Source organism: Phyllobates terribilis, unplaced genomic scaffold (assembly GCF_046119375.1).
Source record: "Phyllobates terribilis strain yellow unplaced genomic scaffold, ASM4611937v1 Scaffold_11__3_contigs__length_659146591, whole genome shotgun sequence".
Taxonomy (NCBI): Eukaryota; Metazoa; Chordata; class Amphibia; order Anura; family Dendrobatidae; genus Phyllobates; species Phyllobates terribilis.
The window spans coordinates 123,055,245-123,081,321 of record NW_027362771.1 but is presented as its reverse complement, the minus strand read 5'-3'; the positions used below and the strand labels follow the sequence as shown (position 1 = coordinate 123,081,321).

The following is a 26,077-nucleotide window of genomic DNA, read 5'->3' as shown; positions in this document are numbered from 1 at the left end:
ACATGTCAGTCACACATATAAGAAGCACAGTGACAGTGTTGGTTACTGCACTTGTCATTTAGTGTAAAGGATTTATTAAAAAAAATATTAGTGTTTTCATGCACCGTCTCTTTAAAAAAGCCGGCCGGCAATTCAGCATCTGTACCCGACAATTTAGAACAGAAAGAATAGAGCTTCACACATAGATTAGATAGATAGAAACATGTCAGTCACATATATAATAAGTACAGTGATAGTGTTGCTTACTGTACTTGTCATTTAGTGTAAAGGATTTATTTAAAAAAATAATAGTGTTTTCATGCACTGTCTCTTTAAAAAAGCCGGCCGGCAATTCAGCAGCGGTACCCGACAATTTAGAACAGAAAGATAGAGCATCACACATAGATTAGATAGATAGAAACATGTCAGTCACATATATATGAAGTACAGTGATAGTGTTGGTTACTGTACTTGTCATTTAGTATTAAAATAAAGGATTTATTATTAAAAAAATTGGCGTGGGGTTCCCCTTAATTTTAGGCTCTAGCGGAGGTTAAGCAGACGGCTGGGGCAGATGTTTGAAGCCTGGGAAGGGGGTAATACCCACGGAGCTTCCCAGGCTACTAATATCAGCCCCCAGCTGAATACATAGCCTTTACTAGCTATTAAAATGGGGGACCCCCCAAAAAAAATGACGTGGGGTCCCCCCTAATTTAATAGCTAGCAAAGGCTAGGCAGACAGCTGGGGGCTGATATTAATAGCCCAGGAAGGGAGCCATGAATATTGGCCCCCTCCCAGGCTAGAAACACCAGCCGTCAGCCGCCCCAGAAATGGCGCATTCATAGGATGCGCCAATTCTGGCACTTAGCCTCGCTCTTCCACGCTGCCCTGGTGCGGTGGCAGGGGGTAATAGGGTTGGGGTTGATGTCAGCTTATAATGCCAGCTGACATCAAGCCCAGGTTAGTAATGGAGAGGCGTCTATAAGACACCCCCATTACTAACCCCATAGTCAAAGTTAAAAAAAACACAAACACCCAGAATAAAGTCCTTTAATTGAAATAAAGACACAATCCTTTATTGTTCTAAATTAAACCATACTTACCATCACGCCCATTCCAGCTGAAGCCAACGATCTCCTGCAATAAAAGAAAAATAATAAAGCAACCTCATCCTTACCTTTCCATGGTTCCCACGACAGCTTCAGCTCTGCTACATCGAGATGACAGGCTGGACCGCAGCAGAATGCTGCCATCCAGCCTGTCATCCCGCAGACACTGAGAAGCGCAGGCTTGCTTGCGCTGCTCAGCGTCTCTCTGTGACGACATCCAGATGAGCCGAGTTCATGTCCAATGAACTCGGCTCACCTCATGCACGTCACTGACAGCGTGGGAAAATTCTCACGCTGAAGCGCTGATTGCAGGAGAATTTTCCCACGCTGTCAGTGACGTGCAGGAGGTGAGCTGAGTTCATTGGACATGAGCTCACCTCATGCACATCACTGACAGCGTGGGAGAATTCTCCTGCACTCAGCACTTCAGCGTGAGAATTTTCCCACGCTGTCAGTGACGTGCATGAGGTGAGCCGAGTTCATTGGACATGACCTCGGCTCATCTGGATGCCGTCACAGCGAGACAGTGAGGAGCGCAAGCATGCCTGCGCTTCTCAGTGTCTGCGGGATGACAGACTGGATGGCAGCGTTCTGCTGCGGTCCAGCCAGTCATCTCGATGTAGCAGAGCTGAAGCTGTCGTGGGAACCATGGAAAGGTAAGGATGAGGTTGGTTTATTATTTTTCTTTTATTGCAGGAGATCGTTGGCTTCAGCTGGAATGGGTGTGATGGTAAGTATGGTTTAATTTAGAACAATAAAGAATTGTGTCTTTATTTCAATTAAAGGACTTTATTCTGGGTGTTGTGTTTTTTTTAAATACTTTACTAGAAATTCATGGCGGTCATGTCTAATACTGGCGTGACCCCATGAATTTTGGGCTTGGGGCCAGCTGATAATACCAAGCTGGCCCTAACCCCTTTATTACCCAGTGAGCCACCGCACCAGGGCCCTGGATGAGTTGGGTACAGCGCCAGAAGATGGCGCTTCTATGAACGCGCCATTTTCCGGGGTGGCTGCGGACTGCAATTTGTAGCGGGGGGGGCCCAGAAAGCTTGGGCCTCCCTGCGCTGCGGATTCCAGCCCCCAGCTGCCTAGTTGTACCTGGCTGGACACAAAAATAGGGCGAAGCCCCACGTACTTTTTTTTTAATTATTTCATGAAATTCATGAAATAATTAAGAAAAAAAGGCCTTCCCTATATTGTTGTGTCCGGCCAGGTACAAATAGGCAGCTGGTGGATGGGGGCAGCCCGTTCCTGCCTGCTGAACCTGGCTGGACACAAATATAGTGCGAAGCCCCACTTCAATTTTTTTTAATTATTTCATGAAATTCATGAAATAATTAAGAAAAAAAGGGCTTCCCTATATTGTTGTGTCCGGCCAGGTACAAATAGGCAGCTGGTGCATGGGGGCAGCCCGTTCCTGCCTGCTGTACCTGGCTGGACACAAATATAGTGCGAAGCCCCACTTCAATTTTTTTTAATTATTTCAGGAAATTCATGAAATAATTTAAAAAAAATTGACGTGGGGCTTCGCACTATATTTGTGTCCAGCCAGGTACAGCAGGCAGGAACGGGCTGCCCCCAACCACCAGCTGCCTATTTGTACCTGGCCGGACACAACAATATAGGGAAGCCCTTTTTTTCTTAATTATTTCATGAAATAATTTAAAGAAAATTGACGTGGGGCTTCGCCCTGTTTTTGTGTCCAGCCAGGTACAACTAGGCAGCTGGGGGCTGGAATCCGCAGCGCAGGGAGGCCCAAGCTTTCTGGGCCACCCCCGCTGCAAATTGCAGTCCGCAGCCACCCCGGAAAATGGCGCGTTCATAGAAGCGCCATCTTCTGGCGCTGTACCCAACTCATCCAGGGCCCTGATGCGGTGGCTCACTGGGTAATAAAGGGGTTAGGGCCAGCTTGGCATTATCAGCTTGCCCTAAGCCCGAAATTCATGGGGTCACGCCAATATTAGACATGACCACCATGAATTTCTAGTAAAGTATTTAAAAAAAACACAACACCCAGAAAAAAGTCCTTTAATTGAAATAAACACACAATTCTTTATTGTTCTAAATTAAACCATACTTACCATCACGCCCATTCCAGCTGAAGCCAACGATCTCCTGAAATAAAAGAAAAATAATAAAGCAACATCATCCTTACCTTTCCATGGTTCCCATGACAGCTTCAGCTCTGCTACATCGAGATGACAGGCTGGACCGCAGCAGAACGCTGCCATCCAGCCTGTCATCCCGCAGACACTGAGAAGCGCAGGCTTGCTTGCGCTCCACAGTGTCTCTCTGTGAGGGCATCCAGATGAGCCGAGTTAATGTCCAATGAACTCGGCTCACCTCATGCACGTCACTGACAGCGTGGGAAAATTCTCCTGCACTCAGCGCTTCAGCGTGGGAGAATTCTCACACTGAAGTGCTGAGTGCAGGAGAATTCTCCCACGCTGTCAGTGACGTGCAGGAGGTGAGCTGAGTTCATTGGACATGAGCTCACCTTATGCACGTCACTGACAGCGTGGGAAAATTCTCCTGCACTCAGCGCTTCAGCGTGGGAGAATTCTCATGCTGAAGCGCTGAGTGCAGGAGAATTCTCCCACGCTGTCAGTGACGTGCAGGAGGTGAGCTGAGTTCATTGGACATGAGCTCACCTTATGCAAGTCACTGACAGCGTGGGAGAATTCTCCTGCACTCACCGCTTCAGCGTGAGAATTTTCCCACGCTGTCAGTGACGTGCATGAGGTGAGCCGAGTTCATTGGACATGAACTCGGCTCATCTGGATGTCGTCACAGAGAGACGCTGAGCAGCGCAAGCAAGCCTGCGCTTCTCAGTGTCTGCGGGATGAGAGGCTGGATGGCAGCGTTCTGCTGCGGTCCAGCCTGTCATCTCGATGTAGCAGAGCTGAAGCTGTCGTGGGAACCATGGAAAGGTAAGGATGAGGTTGCTTTATTATTTTTCTTTTATTGCAGGAGATCGTTGGCTTCAGCTGGAATGGGCGTGACGGTAAGTATGGTTTAATTTAGAACAATAAAGGATTGTGTCTTTATTTCAATTAAAGGACTTTATTCTGGGTGTTTGTGTTTTTTTTAACTTTGACTATGGGGTTAGTAATGGGGGTGTCTTATAGACGCCTCTCCATTACTAACCTGGGCTTGATGTCAGCTGGCATTATAAGCTGACATCAACCCCAACCCTATTACCCCCTGCCACCGCACCAGGGCAGCGTGGAAGAGCGAGGCTAAGTGCCAGAATTGGCGCATCCTATGAATGCGCCATTTCTGGGGCGGCTGACGGCTGGTGTTTCTAGCCTGGGAGGGGGCCAATATTCATGGCTCCCTTCCTGGGCTATTAATATCAGCCTCCAGCTGTCTGCCTAGCCTTTGCTAGCTATTAAATTAGGGGGGACCCCACGTCATTTTTTTGGGGGGGTCCCCCATTTTAATAGCTAGTAAAGGCTATGTATTCAGCTGGGGGCTGATATTAGTAGCCTGGGAAGCTCCGTGGGTATTACCCCCTTCCCAGGCTTCAAACATCTGCCCCAGCCGTCTGCTTAACCTCCGCTAGAGCCTAAAATTAAGGGGAACCCCACGGCAATTTTTTTAATAATAAATCCTTTATTTTAATACTAAATGACAAGTACAGTAACCAACACTATCACTGTACTTCATATATATGTGACTGACATGTTTCTATCTATCTAATCTATGTGTGATGCTCTATTCTGTCTGTTATAAATTGTCGGGTACCGCTGCTGAATTGCCGGCCGGCTTTTTTAAAGAGACGGTGCATGAAAACACTATTATTTTTTTTGATAAATCCTTTACGCTAAATGACAAGTACAGTAAGCAGCACTTTCACTGTACTTCGTATATATGTGGCTGACATGTTTATATCTATCTAATCTATGTGTGATTCTCTATTCTTTCGGTTCTAAATTGTCGGGTACAGGTGTATGCCGCTGCTGAATTGCCGGCTTTTCATGTTTCACTGTTGGCACTGTTCCCATCGATTTGGGCAATCACTGTAATGCCACAACCACCATGGCTGTGGCATTACAGTGAGTGGCAGACAATCCCTGCATGATTGGTGCTCTAAATAGCGCCAGACATGCAGGACACGCTTTTGGTGCACGAACAGTTATCGAACATAACCTCGAACAGCCGAATTTTTTGCAAATCGTTCGGGTTCGTCGAACAACTCGAACACCGCCCAAAATTTGAGATTGGCGAACAGTTCTAGTCGAACACCGCTCATCTCTAATTATGAGTACCAATAGGTTATATTGACAGTTAGAATGAGTTAATGCAGCAAGTCAATATTTGCAGTGTTGCCCCTTCTTCTTCAAGACCTCTGTAATTCTCCCTGGCATGCTCTCAATCAACTTTTGGACCAAATCCTGACTGATAGCAGTCCATTCTTGCATAATCAATGCTTGCATTTTGCCAGAATTTGTTGGTTTTTGCTTGTCCACCCGTCTCTTGATGATTGATCACAAGTTCTCAATGGGATTAAGATCTGGGGAGTTTCCAGGCCATGGACCCAAAATCTCTATGTTTTGTTCCATGAGCCATTTAGTTATCACCTTTGCTTTATGGCAAGGTGCTCCATCATGCTGTAAAAGGCATTGTTGGGCGCCAAACTGCTCTTGGATGATTGGGAGAAGTTGCTCTTGGAGGACATTCTGGTACCATTCTTTATTCATGGCTGTGTTTTTAGGCAAGACTGTGAGTGAGCCGATTCCCTTGGCTGAGAAGCAACCCCACACATGAATGGTTTCAGGATGCTTTACAGTTGGCATGAGACAAGACTGGTGGTAGCGCTCACCTCTTCTTCTCCGAATAAGCTGTTTTCCAGATGTCCCAAACACTCGAAAAGGGGATTCATCAGAGAAAATGACTTTGCCCCAGTCCTCAGCAGTCCACTCCCTGTACCTTTTGCAGAATATCAGTCGGTCCCTGATGTTTTTTCTGGAGAGAAGTGGCTTCTTTGCTGCCCTCCTTGAAACCAGCCCTTGCTCAAAGAGTCTCCGCCTCACAGTGCGTGCAGAAGTACTCACACCAGCCTGCTGCCATTCCTGAGCAAGCTCGGCACTGATGGTAGTCCGATCCCGCAGCTGAAACAGTTTTAAGATACGGTCCTGGCGCTTGCTGGTCTTTCCTGGGCGCCCTGGAGCCTTTTTGACAACAATGGAAGCTCTCTCCTTGAAGTTCTTGATGATGCGATAGATTGTTGACTGAGGTTCAATCTTTGTAGCTGCGATACTCTTCCCTGTTAGGTCATTTTTGTGCAGTGCAATGATGGCTGCACGTGTTTCTTTACAGATAACCATGGTTAACTGGAGAGAAACAATGATACCAAGAACCAGCCTCCTTTTAAAGTGTCCAGTGATGTCATTCTTACTTAATCATGACTGACTGATCGCCAGCCCTGTCCTCATCAACACCCACACCTGTGTTAATGGATCAATAACTAAAACGATGTTAGCTGCTCCTTTTAAGGCAGGACTGCAATGATGTTGAAATGTGTTTTGGGGGTTAAAGTTCATTTTCTGGGCAAATATTGACTTTGCAAATACAGTAATTGCTGTTAAGCTGATCACTCTTTGACATTCAGGAGTATATGCAAATTGCCATTACAAAAAATGAAGCGTAAACTTTGGAAAAATTACTATTTGTCTCATTCTCAATACTTTTGGCCATGACTGTATAATAAGACATTGAAAGTGGGAATGAGACATGGATGAAACAGCACCTGCTACATGCAAAACAACCTGACACAAAATGGCAAGCCAGGCACACACTGCAAACACATTTTCTTCATTGGTTCTCCAGGTGTGCCAAGCAGCAGAGGAGAAAATCACTTTCCGTTGAAGACTAGAGATGAGCGGTGTTCGACTAGAACTGTTCGCCAATCTCAAATTCGAGCTGTTTTGGGCGGTGTTCGAGTTGTTCGACGAACCCGAACGATTTGCAAAAAATTCGGCTGTTCGAGGTTATGTTCGATAACAGTTCGTGCACCAAAAGCGTGTCCTGCATGTCTGGCGCTATTTAGAGCACCAATCATGCAGGGATTGTCTGCCACTCACTGTAATGCCACAGCCATGGTGGTTGTGGCATTACAGTGATTGCCCAAATCGATGGGAACAGTGCTCACAGTGAAACATGAAAAGCCGTCAATTCAGCAGCGGCATACACCGGTACCCGACAATTTAGAACAGAAAGAATAGAGAATCACACATAGATTAGATCGATAGAAACATGTCAGTCACATATATATGAAGTACAGTGACAGTGTTGCTTACTGTACTTGTCATTTAGTGTAAAGGATTTATTAAAAAAAATAATAGTGTTTTCATGCACCGTCTCTTTAAAAAAGCTGGCCGGCATTTCAGCAGTGGTACCCGACAATTTAGAATAGAAGGAATAGAGAATCACACATAGATTAGATAGATAGAAACATGTCAGTCAGATATATATGAAGTACAGTGACAGTGTTGCTTACTGTACTTGTCATTTAGTGTAAAGGATTTAGTAAAAAAAATAATAGTGTTTTCATGCACCGTCTCTTTAAAAAAGCCGGCCGGCATTTCAGCAAAAAGCCGGCCGGCATTTCAGCAGCGGTACCTGACAATTTAGAATAGAAGGAATAGAGAATCACACATAGATTAGATAGATAGAAACATATCAGTCACATATATATGAAGTACAGTGACAGTGTTGATTACTGTACTTGTCATTTAGTGTTAAAATAAAGGATTTATTTAAAAAAAATTGGCGTGGGGTTCCCCATAATTTTAGGCTCTAGCGGAGGTTAAGCAGACGGCTGGGGCAAATGTTTGAAGCCTGGGAAGGGGGTAATACCCATGGAGCTTCCCAGGCTACTAATATCAGCCCCCAGCTGAATACCTAGCCTTTACTAGCTATTAAAATGGGGGACCCCCAAAAAAATGACGTGGGGTCCCCCCTATTTTAATAGCTAGCAAAGGCTAGGCAGACAGCTGGGGGCTGATATTAATAGCCCAGGAAGGGTGCCATGAATATTGGCCCCCTCCCAGGCTAGAAACACCAGCCGTCAGCCGTCCCAGAAATGGCGCATCCATAGGATGCGCCAATTCTGGCACTTAGCCTCGCTCTTCCCACTGCCCTGTAGCGGTGGCAGTGGGGTAATAGGACTGGGGTTGATGTCAGCTTATAATGCCAGCTGACATCAAGACCAGGTTAGTAAAGGAGAGGCGTCTATAAAACACCCCCATTACTAACCCCATAGTCAAAGTTAAAAAAAACCCACAAACTCCCAGAATAAAGTCCTTTAATTGAAATAAACACACAATTCTTTATTGTTCTAAATTAAACCATACTTACCATCACGCCCATTCCAGCTGAAGCCGATGTCTTCTGCAATAAAAGTAAAGTAATAAAGCAACATCATCCTTACCTTTCCATGGTTCCCACAACGGTTCCAGCTCTGCTACATTCACATGACAGGCTGGATCGCAGCAGAACGCTGCCATCCAGCTCGCCATGCCGCACACACTTAGCAGCGCAGGCATGCTTTCGCTCCTCAGTGTCTCGCTGTGACGGCATAAAGATGAGCCGAGTTCAGGTCCAATGAACTCGGCTCACCTCAGGCACGTCACTGACAGCGTGGGAAAATTCTCCTGCACTCAGCGCTTCGCACTATATTTGTGTCCAGCCAGGTACAGCATTCAGGAACGGGCAGTCCCCAACCACCAGCTGCCTATTTGTACCTGGCCGGACACAACAATATAGGGAAGCCCTTTTTTTCTTAATTATTTCATGAATTTCATGAAATAATTAAAAAAAAAATACGTGGGGCTTCGCCCTATTTTTGTGTCCAGCCAGGTACAACTAGGCAGCTGGGGGCTGGAATCTGCAGCGCAGGGAGGCCCAAGCTTTCTTGTCCCCCCCCCCGCTGCAAATTGCAGTCCGCAGCCACCCCGGAAAATGGCGCGTTCATAGAAGCGCCATCTTCTGGCGCTGTACCCAACTCATCCAGGGCCCTGGTGCGGTGGCTCACTGGGTAATAAAGGGTTTAGGGCCAGCTTGGTATTATCAGCTGGCCCTAAGCCAAAAATTCATGGAGTCACGCCAATATTAGACATAACCGCCATGAATTTCTAGTAAGGTATTTAAAAAAAAACACAACACCCAGAATAAAGTCCTTTAATTGAAATAAACACACAATTCTTTATTGTTCTAAATTAAACCATACTTACCATCACGCCCATTCCAGCTGAAGCCAACGATCTCCTGCAATAAAAGTAAAATAATAAAGCAACATCATCCTTACCTTTCCATGGTTCCCACGACAGCTTCAGCTCTGCTACATCGAGATGACAGGCTGGACCGTAGCAGAAAGCTGCCATCCAGCCTGTCAACCCGCAGACACTGAGAAGCGCAGGCATGCTTGTGCTCCTCAGTGTCTCGCTGTGACGGCATCCAGATGAGCCGAGTTCATGTCCAATGAACTCGGCTCACCTCATGCACGTCACTGACAGCGTGGGAAAATTTTCCTGCACTCAGCGCTTCAGCGTGAGAATTCTCCCACGCTGTCAGTGATGTACATGAGGTGAGCTGAGTTCATTGGAGATGAGCTCACCTCATGCACGTCACTGACAGCGTGGGAAAATTCTCACGCTGAAGCGCTGAGTGCAGGAGAATATTCCCACGCTGTCAGTGACGTGCATGAGGTGAGCAGAGTTCATTGGACATGACCTCGGCTCATCTGGATGCCGTCACAGCGAGACACTGAGGAGCGCAAGCATGCCTGCGCTTCTCAGTGTCTGCGGGATGACAGGCTGGATGGCAGCTTTCTGCTGCGGTCCAGCCTGTCATCTCGATGTAGCAGAGCTGGAAATGTCCTGGGAACCATCGAAAGGTAAGGATGATGTTGCTTTATTATTTTTCTTTTATTGCAGGAGATCGTTGGCTTCAGCTGGTATGGGCGTGATGGTAAGTATGGTTTAATTTAGAACAATAAAGAATTGTGTGTTTATTTCAATTAAAGGACTTTATTCTGGGTGTTTGTGTTTTTTTTTAACTTTGACTATGGGTTTAGTAATGGGGCTGTCTTATAGACGCCTCTCCATTACTAACCTGGGCTGGATGTCAGCTGGCATTATAAGCTGACATCAACCCCAACCCTATTACCCCACTGCCACCGCTACAGGGCAGTAGGAAGAGCGAGGCTAAGTGCCAGAATTGGCGCATCCTGTGGATGCGCCATTTCTGGGACGGCTGACGGCTGGTGTTTCTAGCCTGGGAGGGGGCCAATATTCATGGCACCCTTCCTGGGCTATTAATATCAGCCCCCAGCTGTCTGCCTAGCCTTTGCTAGCTATTAAAATAGGGGGGACCCCACGTCATTTTTTTGGGGGATCCCCCATTTTAATAGCTAGTAAAGGCTAGGTATTCAGCTGGGGGCTGATATTGGTAGCCTGGGAAGCACCATGGGTATTACCCCCTTCCCAGGCTTCAAACATCTGCCCCAGCCGTCTGCTTAACCTCCGCTAGAGCCTAAAATTACGGAGAACCCCACGCCAATTTTTTTTTTAATAAATCCTTTATTTTAACACTAAATGACAAGTACAGTAACCAACACTGTCACTGTACTTATTAGATATGTGACTGACATGTTTCTATCTATCTAATCTATGTGTGATGCTCTATCTTTCTGTTCTAAATTGTCGGGTACCGCTGCTGAATTGCCGGCCGGCTTCTTTAAAGAGACGGTGCATTAAAACACTATTATTTTTTTAAATAAATCCTTTACACTAAATGACAAGTACAGTAAGCAACACTGTCACTGTACTTATTATATATGTGACTGACATGTTTCTATCTATCTAATCCATGTGTGAAGCTCTATTCTTTCTGTTCTAAATTGTCGGGTACCGCTGCTGAATTGCCAGCCGGCTTTTTTAAAGAGACGGTGCATGAAAACACTAAGATTTTTTTTAATAAATCCTTTACACTAAATGACAAGTACAGTAACCAACACTGTCACTGTACTTCTTATATATGTGACTGACATGTTTCTACCTATCTAATCTATGTGTGATGCTCTATTTCTTCTTGTCTAAATTGTCGGGTACCGGTGTATGCCGCTGCTGAATTGCCGGCCGGCTTTTTTAAAGAGAGCGTCTTCTGAGCAGTTTGTCAGCTTTTGGACACCTTTGAAGGTGTTTTCTATGTGTTTCTATGTGTTTTTGTTTGCCTGCCATTGGTTTTAACGGTGTTCGACGGTGTTCTAAGGTGTTCAACGAACAGTTCGACGAACAGTTCCTCGAACATCTCGGTGTTCGACGAACCGAACCGAACCCGAACACTACGGGGGTGGCTCAACACTCTTGAAGACTTCATCTACTATAAATTCATGCTCAAAACTTATAATTCTACTTTCCATCTAGCCAAACAAGTCTACTTCACCACCCTAATCACTACACTATCTGACAATCCAAAATGACTCTTCAAAATTTTCTACTTTCTTAAGAGCTCTAACATACAGGCCCCTGTTACCAACCTCAGCACTGATGATCTAGCCACTTATTTCCCAAAAAAGTCATATCCGTCAGGACATTTTTACACAATCCCCTCACAGTTTGAATAATTCCCTTTCCTCTCGCATCTCAAGTTCATTCTCCAACTTTTAACATGTGACAGGAGAAGTTATCAGGCTCCTTGCTTCTTCACACCCTAAAACCTGCAACAATAACCCTATTCCCTCACATCTCCTTCAGTTCCTCTCCTAGGCTGTCACTGCCAACCTATCTAAAATAATTAAACTCTCCTTTTCTTCTAGAATCTTTCCCTCCTCATTCAAACATGACATGATAGCCCCTTTACTAATAAAAATCCCTCAACTAGTACTACGCAGCCAACTACAAACCTGTTTCTAATCTCCCTTTTATCTCTAAAATCCTGGAACGCTTGGTCCGCTCATCTAGTTCGCTATCTTTCAAACAACTCTCGTCTTGACAATATACAATCCGGCTTGTAATGTAATGGTTACTACTCTCTGCTGACTCTCCTATTATGTCTCAACTGCATATGACACTGTGGATCACCAGCTCCTCCTCTCTATGCCTGGCTCTTACAGCCTCAAAGAAACTGTTCTATCTTGGTTCTCCTTCTATCTCTCAGACCACTCCTTCACTGTGTCATTTCCAGCATCTCTTTCTCGGCTCTTCTCCTTACAGTCAGAGTTACACAAGATTCAGTCCTAAGCCACCTCCTCTTCTCTCTATACAGTGTGCCTATTGGACAAACCATCATCAGATTTGGTTTACAGTACCAGCTATATGCTAATGGCGCCCAATTATACACATCTTCCTGACATTACCCCCACCTTAACACAAAATACCATGGATTGTCTGTATATTGTCTCTAACATCATGTCTTCCCACTATCTGAAACTCAATCTCTCCAAAACGGAACTTCTCATGATTCCTCCCTATACTATGTTATCTATATACAATATTGCAATTTCCTTGGGTGGTTCAATCATTACTCCCAAGTAGCACGCTTGTTGTCTTGGGGTCATATCACTCACTCATGTGACCTGCATCTTAAAAACATCCACAGAATCTGACCTTCACTCAACTTTGAAACTGTAAAAACTCTTACTGGCCTTATTCATTCTTGCCTGGATTACTGCAACTCTTTACTAATAGGTCTCCTCCTTACCAAACTTTGTGTTCTCCAATCCATACTGAATGTGGTAGCCAGGGTCATATTTCTGTCCAGCCGCTACACTGATGCCACCACCTTGTACCAGTCATTGCTCTGGTTACCCATCTGTTACAGAGTACAATAAAAACGTATTTCTCTCAGCCCCCCCAGCTCTCTACAGTTCCGTACCACCATTCATCTCCTCCCTCATCTCTTTCAATCAACCTACCAATGTTCTCTGTCCTGTAACTGATCTAACATCCTCCATAATCCAAACCTACCGCTTCCGTGTTCAATACTTATCTCATCCTGCTACAGTTTTCTGGAATGTACTTCCCCAGACAATTGGATTAATACTTAGTTCCTGTATTGTTAAGCCTGCTTTAAAAACACATTTCTTTAGACAGGTCTATCACCTGTAACCACCTGATAATCAGCACTAATTCATGAAGAATAGGTCATGTTTAACAAATATGTTGGGGTTTTATGAGGAGGTAAGTGTAAATCTGGATGTTGGTAATACGGCTGATGTGATTTATCTGGACTTTGCAAAGGCATTTGATACTGTACCACATAGCAGCCTTATGTTGAAGCTGCAGAAGCAAAGACTTGGGGGAACTATATGTAGATGGGTAAGGAATTGGCTAAATGATAGAAAACAAAGGGTCGTCATAAATAGTTCATGCTCTAAATGGAACATAGTCAGCAGTGGAGTGCCACAGGGATCTGTGCTAGGACCAATTCTCTTTAACTTTTTTATTAATGACCTAATCTTGACATTACGATATTGAAGAGAGATCTGGATAAGATGTCTGAATGGGTAAACACTTGGCAGTTGAGGTTTAATGTAGATAAATGTAGAGTAATGCACCTAGGACGGAGTAATCCTAATGCTACATAAACATTAAATGGGAGTATACTCAGGAATACAGAACAGGAGAAGGATTTGGGTATTCTGGTTACGAGTATGCTGAGCAGCAGTACTCAATGTCAAGTAGCTGCCGCAAAAGCAAACAAGATTTTAGGGTGTATAAAAAGAGAAATAAAATCTCGTGATCCCAACGTATTGTTACCCCTTTATAAATCACTGGTGTGGCCACATCTAGAATATGGAATCCAGTTTTGGGCTCCACATTTTAAAAAAGATATCCAGAACTTAGAGTCAGTTCAAAAGCGGGCAGCTTTTGGATGGAAGGCCTGGAAGGGTGGAAAAAGCTGAGCTTGTTTAGCTTAGAAAAACATCGCCTCAGAGGGGATCTCATTTATATGTATAAATATGTGTGTGATCAGTACAAAGGTCTAGCCCATGACTTATTCCTTCCAAAGACTATACTAAGGACCAGGGGGCACTCATTACGGGTGGAAGAAAGGCAATTCTGGCCCCTAAACAGGAAAGGGTTCTTTATAGTCAGAGCAGTCAGACTGTGGAATTCCCTACCACAAGAGGTAGTAATGGCAGATACTATAACAGCGTTCAAAAAAAGACTGGACAATTTCCTCCATACACATAACATTGTGGGTTACACTTAAATTAGACAAAATGTTACACCAATAGTAGTACTTTTGATCTAGGGTTCTTGTACTGATCGCCTTTCTCGGGGTCAAGAAGGAATTTTTCCCTGTGATGCAAATTGGCTGAATGTATCCTGGGGTTTTTGCCTTCTTTTGGATCAACAGATTTAGGTATAGGAATTTTAGTAATACCATAACAGTAATACAAAAATAAAGCTAATTAAAAAAATATAAACTGGTTAATTTGTAATTGTAATAGTGCAGTAATGATAAAAATAAAAATGGTAATTCATTTGTGAGGCTTAGTTCCAGTAAGTTAGTGTAGTGTTGGTATGGGGAGTACAATTGGGGGAGAAAGGTTGAACTTGATGGACTTAGGTCTTTATTCAACTACGTTACTATGTTACTATGTTACCTCACTTCACTAATCTAACTTTTCCCTGTTCCACCTTTCTAAATTTTCAAAATAGTTGATAAAACATTTACTATATGTTTACTTAACTTTGGTATCTTTTTTTTAATTGTTCTTTTAATTTATTTAGCATGTTAGAAAGCCTAAAATTTGGAAATGTTATTTCATATTTTGAAAGACATTTATAAAACCTATTTTTAAGGACCTATTCATTTTTGAAGTTAAATTGAGGTAACTAAATTTTAGAAAGAACAAAAAAACAAAAGTAGTCATATTTTATAAACTGCACCACCAAAGCATTTAAAATTGCATTTAAGAAAAATGAAAAATTTAATTTTCTCTACTAAAATGTTGACATTGTCCCCAGTGTTTCATTTTCACATAAGATAATAGAAGAACTTCTACTCCTCAATTAGTTTCACAATTACTCCTGAACATGGCAATACCCCATATGTTTTTGGTAACTACTATTTGGGCATACAATAGGGTTCAGAAAAAAATAACACTTTTCAACTTTTGAAGCACAAATTTGACTGAAATTATTGGGGATATTATATAGCTTTTGCAGACCTTATATAGTACAGTATTGTGAGCCTTTGTTAGCAATTGTGAAACCATGGCTGATACATAGATAGCAAATGGACTGGTGCTTAAATGAGAATACTTATCTCTGTGCTTAAATGGTTAAGTGAATAAGATTAAAGTTTTCCATGTTCCCAGCATTTCTGCCAGAGTGTGGCTTTCAATTATTGGTGATGATGCAAACACAGCTATTCTGCACATAAAATCATAGAGACATACATGAACAGCAAAGTGCGGGAATCACTTCAGCCAATCATGTATGAATTTCAGTGTGTTAACTGGTTTTAGGCAATTTTGGGAGTTGTTTATCTCTAGCACAATAAATGATTAGCAGTGATGTGCGAGCACTAAAATGCTCGGGTACTCGTTGCTCGTGTCGAGCAAATTGGAATACTCGGGTGCTTGACCCGAGCAATGAGCCCAATGTAAGTCTATGGGAAACTCGAGCATTTTTCAGGCGGTTCCCCCCGGCGGTCTGCAGAGGGCCTAAAAATTGCCCAAATCGATGGGAACAGTGCTCAAATGACATGGGAACAGCATGGGGAAGACCCCTGGAAGTATTTCTGACTCCCAGGTCACTGGTATTAACACAGTCGTCAGAGTATTACGCCACTTTCACGGACTCACAATAAAACATACAAAAACGAAACCAAAATGGATTTTCCTGGGAAATATGTTAAGGAACATCCTTTCCAGGGTAATGACTTGTATAGATGTCAAAATAAATAACCAAAACCAAAAATACTCCTCCACACCTTGGGCTATGTTCACACGTAGCGTTTTTGATGCGTTTTTGCACTTTTGCATTGCATTCAACCAAGACAAATGCATTTACCAGTAAATGAAATTTTAACATTTTACAACCTTATCTGGCAATGTGGTGTGTGACACATCATCAGACTCATGCATACAGTGCTGAAAAGACATGGGAACACCATGGGGAAGACCTCTGGAAGCATCTCTGACTTCCAGGTCACTGCCTAAAAGTGTGCCCATCATAAGTGATCCTTTTCGCCTGCGAAGATGCCTCCCGCCATGCACCTGTCATTGCAGACTTGCAACAATCACCATCCACGTCCTTGTCCCACTGCAGCGTTCAGTTGTCCCTACCCCAGTCCTTGGAATGCAAGTGCAAGTATGCAGGCAGCCAGCCACCCACCCACCCACAGGCTGCAATACTATACTGCCAAATTTTTGACACCTGCTTGCACTTGAAATGTGGCCTATTAAGCTCGTGGAGGCGGAAACTTTTCAAAACCTCATGCCGGCGGCGGCCAGGTGTCCATACTCGGTCCCCAGCCACCACTATATTTCCCGGTATTGCCTCTGCCTTCCACAAGCACGGGTCCCACAACCTTACCCGTGCCCTCCCCAGTGCACTTACTGGGAAGGACCGCCTAACCACAAACACGTAGACAGGTGAATGTGGCCAGGGACAGTACAGAGCCAGTCCACAACTTTTTTTGCTGACAGTTGTATTCAGCTCGGTGAAAGGACTGGCATAGAGGGAAACCCTATCTAGCCTGCATGTCATTTCTCACAGGAAGTCCTGTAAAGCTGCTTGCACTTGAAATGTGGCCTTTTAGGCTCGTGGAGGCGAAAGCTTTTCACAACCACATGCCTCATGCCTCGTGTCCATACTCGGTCCCCAGCCGTCACTATTTCTCCCGGTGTTGTCTCCGTCTTCTACAAGCGTGGGTCCCTGAACATTACTGCTGGTACTTTTCTGTGGGAATTTGCTTGCCTCCTACAAGCCTGGAATATTTCCAGCAAACTATGGTACGACGTCATGGTATTAGCACTGCCCCCAGTAACAGTAGTGAAGCCATCCCCAATTTCCTTCTCAGTAATTTTATTTGGTAGACTGAGTGGCTGCCCAAATACATTTTCTCACAAAGGAGCTGAAGATAGAGTGGCAGCAGTTGCAAGTTTCTCCAGCCTGTTAGATATTAGAGGGTGAACGGCAGCACATTGGATCAGTGGTTAGCACTGAAGACTTGCAGCGCTGGGATCCTGGGTTCAAATCCCAGCAAGGACAACATCTGCAAGGACTTTGTATGTTCTCCCCGTGTTTGCGTGGGTTTCCACTTCAGTAAAAAAGCAGCCATAGAGTGTCCGGGAACCTTTCCACACACTTTTCTTAGCCAGGACTGCTTCTCGGCAGGATTGGACGGTCCCACCAGAGAATCCTCTGGTATGCCTTGGTTTCTACTTCAGGAGAGTTATGATAGCACTAACTTTGCAGCTGCTATGGGGCTCTTGAGCGGTGAGATAGGTTAGCCCTCAGAATCAAATCCTCTGGAAACAGCTTCTCAGTGGGAGTTGTATTTCACCACAGCCATATTCTTTAGCTCGGTGAAAGGACTGGCATAGAGGGAAACCGTATCTACCCTGGCTGTCATTTCTCCGTCACCAGGTTCCGCCCATTGTCACACACAACCATGCCTGGCTGTATGTTCAGCGGTGAGAGCCACAGATCAGGCTGCTGTGTTACAGCTTTCAACAACTCTGTAGCGCTAGGCGGTTTGTCAATTAAGTATTAAGCATGTTATCTTCAGCACAGCCTGTTGCCGCTTGGCCAAGGCAGTGCTGCAGTGCTGTCAGCTTGTGACTGATGTGGTCATTTCGGAGATGGAGGAGGAGGTGCATAAGCTGAACAATGTGATTACATTGTTGTTAAATTGGTGACGCTGTTTTTTATACTAAAGAAAGATCCTATTGTTTTGTTTTTTTAAAGTTTTTTTTTAGGACAAATGCATTCACCGGGAAATGTCATTTTAACATTTCACAACCTTAGCTGGTAATGTGGTGTGTAACACATAATCAGATACTTCCTGTTTTATATATGATGGAGGGACTCTGAAAGTCATAAAGCCTATTTTTATAGGGACATCAGACGGCCCTTACTATTCTTAAAAGGCCAGCAGTCGGCCCTAGCTATTGTCGGCTATACTTTGTTGTTCCCATTATTAACAAGTGTGTCTCCTATACTGTTATTGTGTATCCAGCGACTGCAAGGGCTGCCAAAAATTTGGACGCAACCCAATACCCCTTTGAAGAGACATAGAGGAGGGTCTCAGTAAAAAAAATATTCCCATTATAAAGGAGCGGGTCTCCTATAGTGGTAATGCCCATGCTGTGACTGCAAGGTCTGGCAAAATTTGGGAAAAACCCCACTAAGAATTTAAAGACACACGGAGCAGGGCCACAGTAACAAGGTACAACATGTTCCCATTAGAAAGGAGTGGGTCTGCTATACAGTTATAGGGTATGCAGTGAGTCCAACGGCTGACTAATTTTAGTAAAAACCCCACTAAGAATTTAAAGACACACGGAGCAGGGCCACAGTAACAAGGTACGACATGTTCCCATTAGAACGGAGAGGGTCTGCTATACAGTTATAGGGTATGCAGTGAGTCCAACAGCTGAATAATTTTAGGAAAAACCCCACTAAGAATTTAAAGACACATAGAGCAGGGCCACAGTAATGAAAAATTCCCATTAGAAAGGAGAGAGTCTCCCATAGTGTTGGCCTATGCAGTGAATGCAAGGGCTGCCAATAATTTGGAGGCACTTCAATGCCTCTTGGAAGAGACGTGGAGGAGGGCCTCTTAAAAAAATGTTCCCATTAGAAAGGAGCGGGCCTCCTATACTTGTAATGCCCATGCACTAAGTGTATGGGCTGACAAAAATTTACCCCTGGGGGGTATACATGAACATACTGTATCAAAAAATTGTTTTTACGGGCATCATAAACACCCTTTAAAAAAATTAGGTGGGTGTTGCATCACGGACCACGGTCACCCTGGTGATATGGTGGTGGAGGATGAGGAAAAGGAGGAGAACAAGAGCAAATAGCCAAAATCAGAAAGCATATACCCATGTGTGGGTGTGAAAAGGTGCATGGGAATACACCTCTCAAGAAAAGGCACTGGATTGGAGTTTATGTTACGCTGCTATCATTCGGTGATGTTGAGAAGTCTGGCCCAATCCAGCCCTTGTTCATTTTTATAAGAGTCAGCCTGTCAGCATTTTCAGTTGACAGGCGGATGCGCTTATCAGCTATAATTCCACCAGCGGCACTAAAAACCCGGTCTGATAAAACGCTGGTGGCAGGGCAGGCCAGGACCTCCAAGGCATAGAGAGCCAGTTCATTCCACGTATCCAGCTTGGATACCCAATAATTATTAGGCACAGCGGAATCACGGAGGACTTTGGTCCGGTCGGCAAGGTACTCCCTCAGCATCTTCCCAAACTTTGCACTCCTTGTGAGAGTACCCCGCGCCTCAGTGCCTGTCCATTGGGAGGGTCTGAGAAAACTCTCCCAGATCTTTGACAGTGTTCCCCTGCCTCTGCTGGATTGAAGTTGTGTCTATCTCGCCTGTAGTCCTTGGTTGTCCAACGAAGTGTGCCCTCTGCCTCCAGCGTTTTCAGATGGGAATTTTTTTAATAGTTCCGCAACAAGGGCCTTCTGGTACAGCCCCATTTTTGTAGTCCTGTCCGCCTCAGGAATAAGAGATAAAAAGTTCTCCTTGTAGCGCGGGTCTAGAAGTGTCAACAACCAGTGATGGCTGTCACCCAAAATTTTGAGAACGCGAGGGTCATGGGAAAGGCAGCGTAACATAAACTCAGCCATGCGTGCCAGACTACTAACAGGCATGACTTCTGTGTCCTCACCAAGAGGATGACTGACCATGCTCTCCTCCTCCTCTTTGTCTGCTGGCCATCCACACTGAACAAACGGTATGACAGCTGTGCAGGTAGTACCGTCTGTAGTGCATGAAACTAGCTCCTGTCCTTCCTCCTCATTGTCACCCAATCCACATTGGGATGAGATGAGGCTTGGCTGTGTGCAATCACACTGTATGGTTCCTTGCTCCATCTCATCGTGCTCTGCTTGCAATGCATCCTCTTTGATTGTGAGCAGAGAGTGTTTCAGAAGACAGAGTAGCGGGATGGTGATGCTAATTATGGCGTCATCGCCGCTCACCATCTTGGTGGAGTCCTCAAAGTTTTGGAGGATGGTACATATGTCTGACATCCATGTCCACTCCTGAGGTCTTATGTGTGGAGTCTGAACTGAATACTGCCAACCTTGTTGATGCTGGTACTCAACAACTGCCCTCTTCTGCTCACAAAAACTTCCCAACATCTGCAGTGTAGAGTTCCAACGCATGGGGACATCACACACCAGTCTGTGAGCTGGAAGCTGCAAACGCTGCTGAAACACTGCAAGGGCGGCGGAAGCTGTAGCTGACTTTCTAAAATGGGCACACAGGCGGCGCACTTTAACAAGCAGATCCGGCAGCTCCGGGTAGGATTTGAGAAACCGCTGAACTACGAAGTTAAGCACATGGGCCAGGCATGGTACGTGTGTGAGCTTGCCTCACCTCAGAGCCCCCAACAGGTTTCGGCCATTGTCACACACGACCATGCCTGGCAGTACTTTCAGCAGTGTGAGCCACAGATCTGCCTGCTCTTTCAGAGCTGTCCCCAACTCCTCAGCATTGTGCGTTTTTTCACCTAAGCATATTATCTTCAGCAAAGCCTGTTGCCGCTTGGCCGAGGCAGTGCTGCAGTGCTTCCAGCTTGTGACTGATGTGGTCATTTCAGAAATGGAGGCTGAAGAGGAAGAGGAGGTTGAGGAGGATGAGGTGCAGGAGCTGTAGACCTTGGGGGCAACCCTGATTGACCTAGAGCCTGCAATCCTTGGCATCGGGAGGACGTGTTCCGTTCCAAGGTCCGACTGGGTCCCGGCTTCCACTATGTTAACCCAGTGTGCCGTCAGCGAGATGTACCATCCCTGCCCACAAGCACTTGTCCACGTGTCCGTGGTTAGGTGGACTTTACCGGTAACTGCATTGTTGAGAGCACGGCTAATGTTTTGGGACACGTGCTTGTGTAATGCGGGGACGGAACACATGGAGAAATAGTGGCGGCTGGGGACCGAGTACCGAGGGATGGCCGTCACCATCAGGTTGATGAATGCTTCTGTCTCCAAGAGCCTAAAAGGCAACATTTCGAGCGCAAGCAGTTGGGAAATGTGAGAATTTAGTAGTGTGGCCTGTGGGGCGTTGGCTGCGTATTTGTGCTTGCATTCCAAGGACAAGGGTATGGACAACTGAACCCTGCGCTGGGACAAGGACATGGACGTGCTTCCTGATGCTACTACTTGAAAATGTGCAACGACAGGTGCAGGGCAGGAGGCATCTTCGCATGCACCATAGACAGGGGATTGGCTTGCATCCTCAACAGCGGAAGAAGCAATGGTGCCACCCGCAGACACTGTTCCTGGACCCTGGGGTTCGGCCCACAAAGTCAGGTGCTTTGCTGCCATGTGCCTGATCATGCTGTTGGTGGTCAGGCTGGTCGTTTTGCCACACCTGCTGATGATGGCCTGGCAGGTGATGCAAATGGCCTTTTTGTGGTTATCGGCAGAGTCTTTAAAAAGCAACCAGACTTTGGAAGACCTAACAGTTGTACTGGCAACTTTCTTCGTGTTGGTGTTACGGGGAACGGTTGCCTGCCTTCTGTCTACGGCCACCACACTGCTTCTTCCTGCCTGTTGGGGTGCTCAGCCTCCGTATTTTTTTTTAATGGAGGCCAGAAATGGCAGTATTTTCTGAAAACGTATATGTAATCCGTGTGACGGAGAAAACACAGTTTTAAATACCTGGCCTGTAGGTAAGTTGTTTGAGCAGCAAACTGCTGTGAATTGCTTAACTGACACACTGAAATTATTATTTAATGGAGGCCAGAAATGGCAGTATTTTCTGAAAAAGTATATGTGATCCGTATGACGAAGAAAACACAGTTTTAAATACCTGGCCTGTAGGTAACTGTTTTGAACAGCAAACCAGTGTCAAAAACTTTGCTGGCACACAGAAAAAAAAATTTAATGCAGGCCAGAAATGGCAGTATTTTCTGAAAACGTATATGTGATCCGTGTGACGGAGAAAACACAGTTTTGAATAGCTGGATTTTTAGAGCTGTAATATGGAAAGGACCTGGCTGTATTCTGCAGTGCCAGCAAGCAAATGGCACAGAAAAACTGTGTTCTCTGGATTGCTTTTTAAGCAAATTATGAGGATTAAGATGCAAAAAAATTATTCCTGGCCCCTGAGACCTGGGCCTATTTCTAGAAATATAACAGCAGCAGAAGGCAGAACTGGAATGGAGCCTCTTGTCTTATGTGCACTGCAGTCTGTTATATACAGTACAGACCAAAAGTTTGAACACACCTTCTCATTTAAAGATTTTTCTGTATTTTCATGATTTTGAAAATTGTACATTCACACTGAAGGCATCAAAGCTATAAATTAACACATGTGGAATTATATACTTAACAAAAACGTGTGAAACAACTGAAAATATGTCTTATATTCTAGATTCTTCAAAGTAGCTACCTTTTGCTTTGATGACTGCTTTGCACACTCTTGGCATTCTCTCGATGAGCTGTTTTTTCTCCCTACACTACCTAATACACGATTAAATCTCTCCCTGACACAGCAGCAGCTCTCCCTATACTGTCTGATCCGGAGTGACTGTGACGAGCATGGCGGTGCCAGGTCTTATATAGACCTGTTGACGCTGTGCGGCCAGCCAATCACTGTAATGCCCACAACCGAAATGGCTACGGCATTACAGTGCATAGCAGGCAATCCCTGCATGTTCATTGGCTCTCTAAAGATCGCCAAACATGCAGGAAGGGGACCCGAGTTCCTGCCCAAGCAACCCGGAAATAACGAGTGCCGAGCACCATGATGCTCGGGCGAGTACCGAGTAGTGGCGAGCGCATTCTCTCATCACTAATTATTAGGCATCATAAAATCCAACATGTGCAATCTTCATTACCTCAATATATGCCTTTAAAGGACAGTCTGAAAGCCACTGCAATCATTAGATTTTTTTCAGGATCCACCAATCTAACTCTAGTGTACAACTTTAGTTAGCATAAATACCCAAATTCTCAAGAAGTCCTAGAAGAACATCTAAAATTAATGCTACAGAGAAAATATTATTATTTATGTGTAACACAGAGAACACTTATGGGAAAAGGCAAAAAAATATGAAAAAGAGGATTAAACAAATACATTTGTGTTAAATTAAGAAAATATAGTGGTCCTACCTTTAGTGAATCCAAAAACTTCATATCTCCTAACATTTTCTTTGAAGAGGGCCAAAAGTCATCAATAATTTTTCCTGATTGATCTGTCCTTTTTTCTGGTTTAATTCCCTTTGAATACAAGATAAAACATGCAATTTCAATAGCTGGTCCAAGAATAACAAATGATTCAGAAAATCCATTCTGTTCCAATTAGAGATGAGTGAATTTATTAGAGGGTCATGGAATTCACCTTAAATTGTAGAAAATATTCAGATTTATCAGAATCCACTATTTTTGCATTTCAATAGCTACCGTTTTGCTGGTGAAGGGTTAAATATTTTAAAAAAATACTGCTCCTCTGCCCTCTCCCTACATGTCTCAGTGCTGCAGATTGGCTTTTTTATTTACTATTCTCTATCTTCCTTTTGACCAGGTCTTCCATCTACTATGCCTGAAGCAGCACATAACCATGCACAACTGCATCAATGACATGCATCCTGTGGGTCTTAGTGAATGAAAAATCTGATCTTAAGAAAGATATAAGACAACATAGAGGATAGAGGACAGAAGAGAAAATCTGAGGACTGACGGCATCAAGAAAGATATAAGGAGATCTGAGCAAAGATAAGTATAACAAATTTTTAACCCCTTCCTCGCTGATTCAATTTTCATTGAATTTATTCTATGCAAATTGAATTTACTCCCTGAATTCAGCGAATCTTACTAAATTTAATTTTTGGTGATTCACTCAACTCTAGTTCCAAACCATGTACTCCCAAGTATAAACCACTTTTAGTTTGCTACAAAGAAATTAACCAGTATCTAGTAATAGATTGATGCAGATGTAAACGTGCAAGCTCCTGTGACTGCAATGTAGACCAAAGAATGCAGCAACACACTGTATGTGCCAAGATACTCGCATGTGCCTGTTGCCACAGACTGAGCTCCATAAGAGACTGAAATTTATCAATAAATGTTGTTCCAGAAGTGCTGACCAATAGCATCTCAGATTTGCGCAATGGGATAAGTCTGGAAACGTTGCAGGCCTTAGTAGCATATTTAAGCCATTGAGGCTGCTCAAAATAGCATGAGCAATGTACGGCCTGTCATTATCATGTTGAAAAATAGCCCCTGAAATACTTTAGAGAAGTGGTTGTATCAATAGTTTCCACACCAAAATCAAATATGAGCTGTTAGTGTACCTGAAATGTAGACTAGAGAGCTGTCTAAGAAGACCAGAGATGCAACTATCATCAATCACAATCATTTTAAAGGGAACAAGACTATTACCAAAAATCTTAGCATCACAGATTTAACAATTCAAATTGAAATCAAGAAGTTTGTCATTCACGGAATAGTCAAGAATCTTCCAGGATGATGAAAAGAGGAAAATTGATGAGAACCCTACAAAAGAAGATTCCAAATGTGGCAGGGAAACCTTTTACAACATTCAAATAACTTTTGACTGAGCTGGAGACATCTGTAGTGAAGTTGTAAGCTCATACTAGCAATGAAACTGTTACGCACATGCCAGGACTGACTGGCGTGAGCATGATTAGTGATCCCACTGGACCATGAACCGAGGAGTGCCTGGAGGGGCGTAACTAAGTATCAACTCGGTCTGAACAAGGTCACACGGCGGCTCAGTCGACTCCGTGAACCAGGGAGGAACCGAGTAGAGGGACCAGGTGCTAATCCAGGTCAGACCTCGGTCACAGCTGTTGACCCACACCGGGGAATGTAGGAACAGGCAGGTTAGGCTGGCATACAGACAGGTGGATACTGGCAGGCACGGCTGGTATGCAGACAGGTGGGTATTGTCAGGCACGGCTGGTATGCAGACAGGTGGGCACAGGCAGGCACGGCTGGCATGCAGACAGGTGGGCACTGGCAGGCGCAGCTGGCATGCAGACAGGCAGGTACTGGCAAGTAGGAACACAGGCAGGATAGGGACCAGTCCAGACTGGGAAACAGGAACGAAACCGCAGGTGCGGTAGACAAGCAGAGCAGAGCAAAACCCGCAGATGCGGTAGACAAGCAGAGCAAAACCTGCAGATGCGGTAGACAAGCAGAGCGGAGCAAAACCCGCAGATGCGGTAGACAAGCAGAGCAGAGCAAAACCCGCAGATGTGGTAGACAAGCAAAGCAGAGCAAAACCCGCAGATGCGGTAGACAAGCAGAGCAGAGCAAAACCCGCAGATGCGGTAGACAAGCAGAGCAGGGCAAAACCCACAGATGCAGTAGACAAGCAGAGCAGAGCAAAACCCACAGATGCGGTAGACAAGCAGAGCAGAGCAAAACCCGCAGATGCGGTAGACAAGCAGAGCAGAGCAAAACCCGCAGATGCGGTAGACAAGCAGAGGAGAGAAAAACCCGCAGATGCAGTAGACAAGCAGAGCAGAGCAAAACCCGCAGATGTGGTAGACAAGCAGAGGAGAGAAAAACCCGCAGATGCGGTAGACCAACAGAGCAGAGCAAAACCCGCAGATGCGGTAGACAAGCAGAGCAGAGCAAAACCCACAGGTGCGGTAAACAAGCAGCGAAGAGCAAAACCGCAGGTGCGGTGAACAAGCAGAACAAGATACACACAAGGTACTTACAATGAAGTAGCGACTGTACACAAAACTCACAAACAGAAGTTCAGAGACAACGAGTTGGAGTTAGGTGCAGGTTCAGACACT

At 44.7% G+C, this 26,077-nt stretch overlaps 1 protein-coding gene across 1 annotated transcript in view; it reads right to left on the bottom strand.

Annotated features, from left to right (window-relative positions):
• The window catches only part of LOC141165727 (dynein axonemal heavy chain 3-like), a 2,796,342-nt gene that overhangs the window by 579,823 nt on the left and 2,190,442 nt on the right, over positions 1 to 26,077 (bottom strand). Inside the window, exon 56 of the mRNA XM_073651577.1 lies at positions 23,418 to 23,525. Within this exon, the coding sequence (XP_073507678.1) occupies positions 23,418 to 23,525 (108 nt within the window). The remainder of the gene's footprint in view (positions 1 to 23,417; positions 23,526 to 26,077) is intronic.